The 12447-nt window shown below is 39.8% G+C and overlaps 1 protein-coding gene across 3 annotated transcripts in view; it reads right to left on the bottom strand.

Annotated features, from left to right (window-relative positions):
* Positions 1 to 12447, bottom strand: part of TOX (thymocyte selection associated high mobility group box) — a 310553-nt gene that overhangs the window by 127495 nt on the left and 170611 nt on the right. For all 3 annotated transcript variants that reach the window (XM_045455163.1, XM_045455164.1, XM_045455165.1), the window contains one exon: positions 2598 to 2840. In XM_045455163.1, the coding sequence (XP_045311119.1) occupies positions 2598 to 2840 (243 nt within the window). The remainder of the gene's footprint in view (positions 1 to 2597; positions 2841 to 12447) is intronic.

Raw genomic sequence — 12447 nt, 5'->3', positions numbered from 1 at the left:
AGACTATATCAGACTCTGGCTCCTGGACTCCAGCCAAAGATCCAACTCTTGAAAGATGATTCATACAGCAAATTTAATTTCCAAAGCTACTTTCTCCAAGACCACATTGGCTTAAAAATGGGTTTAATATAGATTTGATGTTAGAATCAACATTAACTAGACCTAAGCTATCCAATAGAGTAGCCAATAGGAACGTGTGGCTACCTTAAATGTAAAATAATTCAAATGTAATAAAATAAAAATTAGTTCTTCAGGCACTCAGCCACATTTAAAGTGCCTCCTAGCCAATGAACACTGCTATTGGACAGTATGAATAACAGAAAAGCCATCATCACAGAAAGTTCTACCGGACAGTGCTAAAGCCCATCCAAAGCCTCACCAAGTTTTGGATTATTTGTTGGAGCAGCATTTTACGTAACAGCATAAAATGGTAGGGCCAGTACTGAGAGTAGGCAAAGTGGATGTCCACCTCAGAATGTGGTCCGGGAGGTATCAGGAAGGCTCACCATTCTATGAAAGATCCTGCTAGATGCACCCTGCCAAGAACCGGAATGGCACGTTAGAGCTTTATCCCCTTAGGTTAGGCCAACAGGGCCCCTCTGCTTTCTACAGTGCTAAAAGTTCCAAAGGAAATACCACTTTGAAGGGAAAATACCTAAAGTCCTGTTTTTGACATTGTGTTGGGTGAGGAAAGCATAAAGACATTTGGATGAGGTGAGGTTCCTGATAGAGTAAGACAAAAGCACAGTGGAGGAAGGGCCTGGAAAGTGGTGTTATTTCATGCTGTGATCAGGTCCAGTTCTGAGCATGCCATTTAAGGACAGTGTGACTGCCATTATGGCCACTCTGGAGAAATCCTCGACACATATATACTGAGAATATACGCATGTATGTATGTATGTTATATATAACCTATGTACGCACATATATACCAAAGAAGCGTCTCTTAATGAGTGAATGGTATATTGAGGCAGTCCTAGGAATGCTAAGAAGGCAAATGATATAAAGGAAAAAGCGTTTTGAGACTTAAATTACGTCTCATCACCCCTTCTATGGCCCCACTCCATCCACCCTGAGAAAGCTCCGAGGACTGACCAGGTACTGTATATACTGTATGCATTCTTCTTCTCCTTCTTAATGAATAGCTGATGCCTAGAAAAGCAACCCCTGGGGCACTTGACTGACTCATGAACTGGGTCTGAAGGCCTCACCCCAAAGAGGACCAGACATGAGACTTTTCAAGGCCACCACTTTGAAGTACACTATTCAGATTTACAAATTTAGCATATTTGTTGAAAAATCCATTTTATATTTCATCAAGCCAGAGTTAATACTCGTACTCGTAGGACAAATCTATATAGGTAACAGATAATCTAAAAAATGGAGGATAGCAGTTTTCTGCCACTATTAGGGCTGTGAATGAGTTCCCCTCTCTTGGCCGCTGGGCTAGCTGCCAGTTCTTAGAAGAATCTAGACACTATCATGGCATTAGGCTCTGGGATTCATTCTCCAAAAACTACTGCACGGTTTCTTTTGACTCTTCCCCCACCCCCACGGCCTGCCAACCCCCGCCCTTCACATTCGTGATGAACAGAAAAACCTTGCGAAGCCACTCAAGTTAAAGCTACATCCCCAAATGATTTAGATAAGTGATAATAAGAATGCTGCCTATCAGAAACAATATAATATGAGCCAATTCATCAATTTAGTCATTGTGAACATGACAGCACTGTTCAGTGACTCACCCAAATGACAATTGAGTTACTTGTACTGTTAAGTGATTGAACAACGGAAACCAAAGAGTGCTAATTAAAAGTCAATGTTAACCTCAGGGAGAGTTTGAGGACATGGTAAAGAGCTCTGTCCTTGGCCATATACCACTGAAAATATTTTTCACTACTCGAGATATAGACAGAGAAATTATTAAGGTTTAAGATCACGTAAAAATCAGAAGGAACGATTTTATGATAAGCTAGTGTTTCTCAAACATGGGCTGCCTGTTAAAAATCCAGATCCCTGGACTTCTGGGTAGAGGCTGGAAATGTACTTTTTGCTCGTTTTCTGGGGGAGACACACTCCTACTAACTTTGAGAACTACAGAACATTTGAAGATTCGTAGGGCCAATGGGGCCAATAGATTGAAACACTTTGAAGGAGATAAATTTTAATCACTAGAATTGTACCTCCAAAATAAAAAAAGGAAAATTGTTTTCTTGCTTTCCATAAAATGAAATCCAGTTTAAAAGAAGTCCCTGGTCAGAAGATGTGAGGATCTGCCTTGTGGTGAGAAGTCTGTCAACTTTAGGACAGGGCATTCAGTGTCAAATAGTATTTAGAAGTTTGGCTTATAAATATAAGTGATCAAACATGTAATTCATTGATTTTTTTTCCCCTGAATTAAACATAAAATGGAAAATGGCTTTAGGAATCTATGGAGAACATTCTCCGTAGCTAAAAACTCATGCTTAGTTTCAGAATCCTGAGTTACTCCAATTTAAAGCTTCTTGCGTTAGAGTCGAGCTTACCCTCACGACGTCCCTCACTCCCCACCCCCCCCCACCGCACCCCCCGCCACAAATTGGTAAGCAGATTCTTACCACAGAAATGGAGTTAGTAAGCAGTGCTCCATCCTGTCCCAGCAAATTGGAGACGGTGATTTCAGGTAGGTCCATGTTTTGTGGATGAAATGGTAGCAGGCCATTATGGTTCATTGGGTGACACAGAGAGTGGTAACCGGGTTCGACCTCATTCACGTGCACCAGTGAGTGGTCAGGGAGGGAGGGAGGAGTGATTGGTGGAATGTTGAAGTCTTCACTTTCCAGACTTGGACCAGGGTAAGACTGAAAAGACAAACGACATCATTGCAAATTATCACTCCCATCTTCTTCCTCACCATGAACAAATACACATGAGCCCTCAGATCTTATTACAAGCAGCATCCTGGATTTGGCCAAGACATTTCAAACACGCAGATTACCCTGCTGTCATTTCACTATTATTCATGGGAAAAAAAATGCCTCAAAGGCATATGCACTTCTTGTAGAAAGAGTACTCTCATCAGGCAGTTTTATTTTTCCGAGAAACTGAACTCAGACATTGATTTCAAAGGTCCCATTGAAATTTTCCAGAGTTTTAATCTAACTGAATACCTTTTTCATGGGAATTGGGGGGAAGGAAGGCAATTTATAAAATTAATGTGTAATCAAACATGTTTCATAGGACCCCCCACTGCTCAGGTCATGAGACGTCATAAAATGAATTCCAGAAGTTCTGGGGAAATCACTTTAGAGTTTTGAAAAGCGGCATGTTTACAACAGGCAAAAGAAAAATAATTAGCAAACAAGTAAGTTAAGCATGTCGCCTAAGTGTGTGGTTGCATAGAAAGTTTGATATGGGGAAAAAAAGCCTTTAAAAGCTATTTTTTTCCCACGAAGATTATACCATCAAAATAAAGTGAAGATTGTTCTCTTGATTTCTGACAATTCCCATCTATTTGGCTTTCCTCTAAAAGCTGATAACTAATATTACAGTCATTCAGTTTCCTTTCAGCTAATTTGAAAGGCAAAATCACACTAACATTGTTATAATATGAATTTAGGAATAAAAGTCAATCAGTAAGACAAATAACAACATATGTGGGGCTTTTCCCTTTGGAAAGCAGCTTTAGAGAAAAGAGATAGGGAGGGAAAGGAAAGAGAAAGGAAGGAAAGATTATACGAGGACACTCCCGTTTGAAACGGAATGCGGTAAACATTGAAAATATGAGGGGGGACTGAACAATAAAATATTGTTTCCAATTAATATCAAGGCAGAGTGATATCTAGTAGTCCTTTATGCAGCAGGTGTTACAATAAAAAGGAAACGATCTGGGTCCGGTTCATTCTTGCAAGCTTATCTTTCAAATTAGGCATGTCTTCATAGTGTTTGAGTACACGAGTAACAGGACTTTCTCGTCTAACAGCACAGACCCTGCTGAAGTGTGCAAGATTTGCAATGAGCAGGCAGAGGGTAGGAGCCAAAGAAAGTAATGTAAGGTATTCATTGGGTGTTCAGCCAATAAGCTTCATGCTCCTGCGTCCAAGCGCCTGGGGTTATTTTTTCCAGATGGCGTCTATTTGTCTAACAGAAAGAAAATCTTCGAGTTGCACTTGCTAAATGTTGTACAAGTTTTAATATATTTGTTTAGGTGCTGTCAGAAGGCACGATGAAATGAAGCGCTACTGGGAACATCTGGAATTCAGACCTGGTCACGTAGAGGCACGCGCGGGTTAGAAACTAGGGGTAGGTGAAGGCAAGCTTTGATTCATCTTTGCAGGTAAGTTTTCTTGGATATAGAAAAGTTCTGCTAAGAAATCACCAGCTCTGAAAGTTCAAACATCAGTTACCAGCTCTTCCTGTTTATAGTTTAGATCTCTTGTCTGAAAAGCCCATTAGGGTCAGTGTCAAAATTGTAAGTTTGATTACATTCTCATTTGCTTGATATATCTTAGACCTTGAGTCTATGGATCTAAACCAACAGTTCCCGGGACAAGTATTGATTTAAGAAGAAGCACAAAAGATTTGAAGTGGGGAAGTGGGAGAGGAAGCACTTTTATTAATGCTGGTTTTGTAAAAAGCGCTGTACTGGGTCCTTTGACTATGTCGTCCTCACTTAATCCTCAATGACAGTCCTGTGTGTAGCTACGTTATCCTGTGTTCCTGAAGAGAAAACTGAGGCTCAGAATTTAAGTAACTTTGACTCAGCTGGTAAACAGCTCAGAATATATGAGGGATGGATATACGCTGTGACATAGAAGCAGTTTAACTGCTACTATTTTATGAGGCTGAATGATACCAAGTTGCCAACACCCAATGGTTTTTGATCAACGAAATTTCATAATTTAAGAATTAACATTAGCTTCGGTATCAGGTCTTTCCTCATCCGAAATTCCATGCTAATGCCTATCCCACTAAAATATTTACTCTATATGAACACAAGAGATCATAATTTGTCTTTTCGTCAACACTTCAAAGGCTGAACTTGTTGATGCTTATCTTTTAGGAACTAAATGGTGTCTGTTTGAAACTTCACTAAGTAACATACAGTTAATGCCAGGGATAAAGGGAAAAGATGTTTTTAATTTTATAAATGCTATTAAACCTCAGAAAGTACTCAGGGATATTCTATCCATGGCATACCATAGCTTTACATGCATTTCTCCAGTAGTTAAATCTTAATTTGTGGTGTTTTAAAGGAAGGTTTAATTGGCATCACTTTACATTCAGCGATAACAATTGTACTGCAATTTAACAAAGCTACCTTGTTTATTTTCATGTAACTACACATTAATGTTATTTAATCCATGCACTTATGTACCAAAACCACGGATTCCACAACCTAAATGGTAACGGGTAGTTACGTGGATCAGGGATTTTAACAACATAAGGTTACCTGGTAGTTTCTGTTCTTTACATTAGAAGTCACGATATGGTTATTTGCCAGGGGCCTATTACAGTGTAATTGATGCCATAGAGAAGTATCATAATAATTGTATAAACGTCAGAATGTCATAGAACTTACAAAAACCTCAATGCCAGGCTAATTACTAATTATTTTTTTTAATGTGGAAATGAATTAGCTAATTCCTCAACATTGATTTCTACTACATGACATCTTTATTTTAATTTCTAAAAACTTAATAGGAGTAAGTCTGACTTAACAATAGTAAGTTATATATTAGAGAAAAATCACAGTTTTTGGAGGAATGTATTACCTCCAAGAGGATATGGTTCAGTATTTTCCTTATTCCCCCCCCCCCCCCCCCGGGGCTGTCTGGTTAGAGTCAGTATTCAATGTGTATTGAATGAATTAAAAAATGAATCACTGAATGAATGCATAAATGACTGAATGAAAGCTAAGGTGACCTTTTAAAGGCAAGAAATTTGGGAATATATCACTTTTATTCCAAGGGTTTGAATAAATACCCTGCATTCCCCAGACTTTGCACTGGTCAGCTGACAACACGGTATGTAAGGTTAATCTCTCGGCATGTCAGGAAGACAAAACTATCCTGCTACAGACATGAAGGCTTAAGTAGCTCGAGAAAGGCTGGCGCAAGGTAGTGTGGCCTGCTGATCTGTCCTGAAATGGCTTGCACTCGCCCTTCTGTAGTGACACACAGGTCCCAGAGGACTTTTGAGGGTGGGTTTGGGGCTCCTGGATTCTCATTAGTTGCTGAAACCTAGTCCCTCCTACAGGTAGAACATCAGTTAAGGACCCCATGGAAGCCTCAGCTCCACATCAGGATCCCTTGGGAACAGCAGGTCTGATGCCCCAGGCCTGGCCAGCAGCAAGGGCTTAACTATACAGGTAAGTATAGAGCCAATGAGAAGGTATTCTGAGCAAAGGAATAGGGACACTGTGATAAAAGCAGCGGATGGGTAGTCCCAAAAGTCTTCCGTTAAGGTCACCCTTGGGTGATACAATGGACCTACTACACTTGTCTACTGACTTAGGGCCCTTCTGACTTGGGCTTATTTCCTTCCTTCAAGTCTCAGAAAGGCCATGAGTTTCAAGTATTTTTCATTCTCCACTTGTCTTGGGACCAAGAATCCTTTCTAAGGCCCTTACCTACTTCATGAGAAACTGGACTATGTTTTGTTTTGTGTTTTCTAAGCCTGAATTAGAGACCGCCAAGGAGTCAACCCCAGGTCCTCTGAGGATCCACAGGGCTTGATTCGAGAGTAGAATTCTGGAGAACAGGTATGGACTTTCAAGGTGGCATCGTATTCCTTATCACTGTTCACAGTGCCTGTTACCCCTTCTAGTCTAGAGATCAGAATCTTACCAGCAGACTGAGCCATACAGCTTGCCTTCTCCCCGGGGAATGATAAAAGTCAATGGTGACCATCCATACACATGGAGAGATTATTCAGGGATAGTGGCACAAAATTCAAGCCAATATTTTTAATTTTATCTTGCCTCTTCACCAGGTTCACGAAAGGTAAATCGGAAACGAAGAAGCACGCAAAGTGATTTGCTCTAAATAACAGCCAATCTGTACGATCTAAATGATTCAAAGAACTCAAAGTTATATTATTGCTACTTAACCAGATTCTCTCTGATCTGAAGCTACTCACTGGTCCTAGACACAGGAGAGTCTCATCATGTCGCTGGTGCTGGGATGTGCCATAGGATGGCTCTACTGTGTGACCAGGGAACAGAAGCCGAGAGTCATGGAATGTGGCTTGAAGCGGGCTGTACTGACACAAGGCTTGGCTCATTCCAAAATGCGTAGGAACTTTTCAAGGCCACAAAGGGACCGTTGGAAACATTAAAGTAGTATTAAAAATTATAAAATTATATTCTAAATATATTATATTTATAAAATTATAAAAATATATAATTAAAAATTATAAAATTATTAAAAAGTATAGATTTGGGGGTCAGTTGAGAGTACTCATAATGATTCCTTCAGTGACTGATAAGAACAGCCAAGAGCGTGCTGGAAGGACCTGAGGCTCTGGAGTCCAGAAGATAGGAACTGCACCTAGGTTCTCTGAAGCATTTATTAGTGTGGGTTCTCGGGCTGATTTCTTCCTCTTTGTGAGCCTGTTTCAAAACCTGCTTCATGGGGTTCTGTTGAGCATGGAAAGCGAAAACATAAGGTAGGTAAAAAGCCTACTAATCTATGTCTGCCACACAGAATGTTCTTGATAAATGGCAGCTTTAGCATAGCTACAGCTATTATTAAGTGGGTCTATTCATGTCGTGGAATGGGTCATGTCCAAGAAAACAAACAACGACAGACAGTATAGGAGAGGGTTTAGACATCATTATAAAGGAATTTCGGTGTATTTGCCATTGAACAGAACTCACACTGAAACAAACTATAGCCCCATTCATACGTAATGTGTTCATGCCAGTGCTCCTCCTAAGTAGCTGAGATAAAGTCTTGCCTTTATCTTAATGGAATGAAATTGCATTTTTGAAATTAAAGAATAAAATGATAGGGGGAACCAGTGAGCAGGTGAGGGCTGCTGAAAAGCTCGCAGGACACCTACTTATCCCTGCAGAGGGCCACAACTCTGCTCTTTCCGGGAACTGCGCAGGCAGACCCGCAGCCCGGACTGATGGCTTCCTGACAGTTCCACTCCTATTGACCCGGGGAAAAGGCCAATCAACTCGGGAACCACAATTTCAGTGTCTAAATTTGCAACAAAAGCTATCCTTGCTAACATACTGCCTTGTGTTATGGAAAGGCTGTCTTCACCGGGAGATTCTTGGCAAGGAGGTAAAACTGCTAATCAGACGGCTTGTTTTTGAGACTTGAACCAAGAGACTGGGTCACAGGAAAGTAACAGAGGATCCTTCCAATCTCTTTTGATTTGACCTGTTTGGACGCTTTTTTAGCCACTTGGCTAAAGCCATTACCCCTGCCCCTGTTGAACCCTCCCAGGACCCCTATTTTAGTGACAAGGGAAAGGAAATTTCTCACCTGGTTTCTGGAAGATCTCATTCCCCCTGTCTGTTTAATTACATACTCGCATTCCTTTTTAATCATATTGCTTAACATATTCCATGACCCGGGTATCCTGTTTACATTTTCTCCTTCTGCAATCCACATTGCCTTTTGCTACAGCCTGTTCTTGTTTTTTATTCTTATCCTACATGACTGCATCTGGAAGCGGGATGTTAATTAGGATTTTCCTTTTGACTACAGAGAATTCATGTTTTCATACCATCTAGGAACGGTATAGATGGTTTACCATAGATGAAAACCATAGATGGTTTTCATACCATCTATGCTGACCAGGAACAAATAATGGGAACTCTCTTCTGGACTTTGCCTTTTCTTCTCTTTTTAAAATCTGGTTTCCCTACCAGAGGGGTCTTGTCTTTGTGAGTCTCTGTCCACACATTGCAATCATTATACAGAGCACTCAATCTTTGGTGACAAGAAGTCCCATAACTCAGAAGAATTCAAAAGATATCATCTTGTACATACCTTTAAATTATGTGATGGCTTCATGCAATCGTGCATATACTAAAAATATGGCTATGGTTATAACATTGTAAAATATGTTTCTCATATAGATCTTTATTTGAAAGATAAATAAATAGCACTGCCATCACACATCTATAGAACGCCTTAATTTTTAATCTGTAACATAATTCCCGAAATTTCAGGATAGAAAAATACCAATGTTTAAATATGTTTCATCCTTTATTGAAAATTCTTGTTGCATGATTCAAAGAACTAAATGCAAAGGAGAGTAAACTGAAGAGTTTATTCGAAAAATGAGTTTTTTCAAAACGAAAAATGATAAACTTCCTGTGTGTGTTTTCAGAAGTTAGGACATTGCATGTAATGGTGATTTCTCTCGAAAGAGTTTAAACAGCATCAACATTAGCTCCAATTTCTTTTGAGAAGACCTTCAAAAGTAGGTATTTTTCAGATTCTTTTGTCTCTGCAGGAACAAGGGCTGATAGCTTGAGACTATAATGTATTACTGTGGAAAGCTTCGGTCTGTTACATAAATCATCTTAACACTCAGCAAGAATTGTCCAACAGTGCCATTGATGTGCTCAAGCCAATGATCCTGCAAACAATTTTTTTGTCTTTCCTCACATGTTAGACAATAGCAATAAATCATCTTCATTTAAAAACACACAATGTACTAATTTTTCAAGCAACAGTTATCCAAGTGCAATTTTTTTTTTTTTTGGTAAAAAGTACAAAATTTATTTTATTTACGCTCATCAATCTTTGCGACCCGTGCTAATAAGCAAAAGGCCACAAGCACCTCAGAGCATTTGTTGTGTACCTACTATGCGTAAGGCATCCTCCAGGGCGGGATTTGAGATACAGAGAACTCTGAGATGCAGTTTGTTATGAGGGAGGCAAGTCAGAAAATATTTAAAAACTTAGGCTCCCAATAAAGAGCGTGTTGGAATCAAGTGTAAACGGAAGTAGGACTACTTGAAGCTGGGATGATGAAGGGATCGTAACAAGCAGACTCACCCTGGATATCAGGAAAAAAACAAAAACAAAAACAAAAAACAAGGCCTGGATATCAGACACTTGCGCAGAAATGCACTACGTGATCGCGGGAGGATCATAAAACCAACAAATGAGCGAGTCTGGACAATGCGGCAGGGAGATTCCACAGCAAGGTCACGTCTTCAACTCTTAGAAAACTTCAAGGGCAAGACCGGCCCTCCTGACCAAAACAAACTTGGGGGTCCTGAGCCCAAGTCAGTCCTCTACTGGGACTGGTTTTTATTGGATTATGTTTTTTCATAACTGAAAACCCAGTGTTTAGTAAAGCCTGAATGAGACCAGAAAACTTGAGGTTGACCCGAGGCCGCCCCAGAGAATGGCTCTCATTGGCTCTTAGGGCCAGGACTGGGTGAGCTTTGATTCCATGAATAGGCTGAAGCTTTGGGGTCCTGGGGCAGTGAGCCAAGCACATTCAGATCGGGGGTGGGGAGGGCAAAGCGGTCCAACACTCTTCTGTGAATCAGGGCTGGTGCTGAGGCCACTTCTCCACAGACTTCCAGAAAAGTTCTTAGCATTTACAGATAGGCATTTCTCCTGCCACACTTTATTAATGATACTGAAATGGGGAACATTTATTTCCTCTCCGTACCGTTTGGGGGCCTATGTGAATAGTCTCTGAGTCACATTTCTAGGGGATACTTTAAAACCAGTGTTGTGGGCTGTTGTCGTATGGGCCTCCCCTTTGGTTCAAAAACCAAGACAAAACAAAGCAATTCTCCCCCAAACACACAAAAAACAAGCTTTTGGGAAATAAATAACGTACTCTCCCCTCCAGCCGCCCCCCAAAAGCCACAATGCACACAGGAATGATTAGGAAGAACAGATTAAGAGCAGGAGTCACTTCTGAAACCCTAATAGGGGCCCAAAGATGTTCCTCTGGTAACAAGTTGTCATTCTGTACTGAGCGTTTAAGAGGGTAATTAAAACATTGAAATTTCACTGTTGAGCACACAATTTTATGTACAAACGCAGCTAAACTGTTTTTAGTTTTTCAGATGTTTTGAATTCTCACATTGAGTTCATACACTCTGAGATTCAGTTCAACATTTTTTTTTTTTTTGCTTTATTTTATAAATAATCCATGTTAACCAGAAAAATATATACCTATGGAAAGAAATCACTGTTAGTCCATCCACTCAGAAAAAAAAAAAAAAAACCACTATTAAAACATGTGTGTCTTTTGGGGCGCCTAGGTGATTCAATCACTTAAGGGTCCGACTTCGGCTCAGGTCATGATCTCGTGGTTCGTGAGTTCGGGCCCCGTGTCAGGCTCTGTGCTGACAGCTCAGAGCCTGGAGCCTGCTTCAGATTCTGTGTCTCCCTCTCTCTCTGCCCCTCCCCTACTCGCACTCTGTGTCTCTCTCTCTCTCTCAAAAATAAATGAACATTTAAAAAAAATGTATGTCTTTCAAGATTTTGTATATACTCCATATTTGTTATTTCATTTTGGGTTTTTAAGTCAGATCATAGAGCTCTGATTTTGAAGGTAGAAACACGATATGAAAATCTCAGCTGACCTCTTAGTAGGTGTAGGGACTGAATTTTTCTAAGCCTCAGTTTCCAAATCTGTAAAATAGGGATGACATTTGTATTCAATTCATTAAGGGTAATCATCATTAAATGAGATGAATGAGATAATATAAATAATTTGAGTAATATACTGGCTCCTATGAGCAATCAGTAAATTGTTGGCTACATTATTATTTATATTATTTTATTATTCCATCGCATAATTTAATCTGATCACTGAAAACGAATCATGAATGAGTTTCCATGTCAATAAATATCATTTACATTATTGTTTAAATGGCTGCACATTATATCATCATGTGCATGTTCCATAATTTATCCTATTGGTTCCCTATTACCAAATATTTAGGGTTTCTGATTTTTCTGTTATGAGCCACAATGTGATGAATAACCTGATGCAATTTTTCCCCCTTCGGGTATTGTTCTAGAGTTCTATATTTATGCTCAAATGGAATCCCAGAGAAAACCCTGGAGATTATGCCTCCCCTCTGCAGTTAAGGAAAATGATGTGCAAAGAGGTGAAATGATTTGCTTGGACTTAGAGAACGAGGTGGGTAGAGAGGACAGTGATAGCATCATTACAGATTTATTTTTTTTTTACATGTAATAACTGAATAAAATGCACTGGATTTTAATATACCATGGAACACCACATACAGCCTTTAAGCTTGGATAAATTTTCTTTAAAAAAAAAAAACAAAACAACCTGTGTTAAATTGATTTTTGGTCAACTTCTATTTGCTCAGTCACATGCCGGCAGCCAGCGTGGAATTGAGCACTGAGTGCTGGCCTATTTTTATATGTACATATTTCATACGTACACTTAACAATACATGGTGTATGTGTTTACGGCCGCTCTTCTCATTTTTGCCTG

This window comes from Leopardus geoffroyi, chromosome C3 (assembly GCF_018350155.1).
Source record: "Leopardus geoffroyi isolate Oge1 chromosome C3, O.geoffroyi_Oge1_pat1.0, whole genome shotgun sequence".
Lineage (NCBI taxonomy): Eukaryota > Metazoa > Chordata > Mammalia > Carnivora > Felidae > Leopardus > Leopardus geoffroyi.
This window is presented reverse-complemented; position numbering and strand designations above follow the sequence as displayed.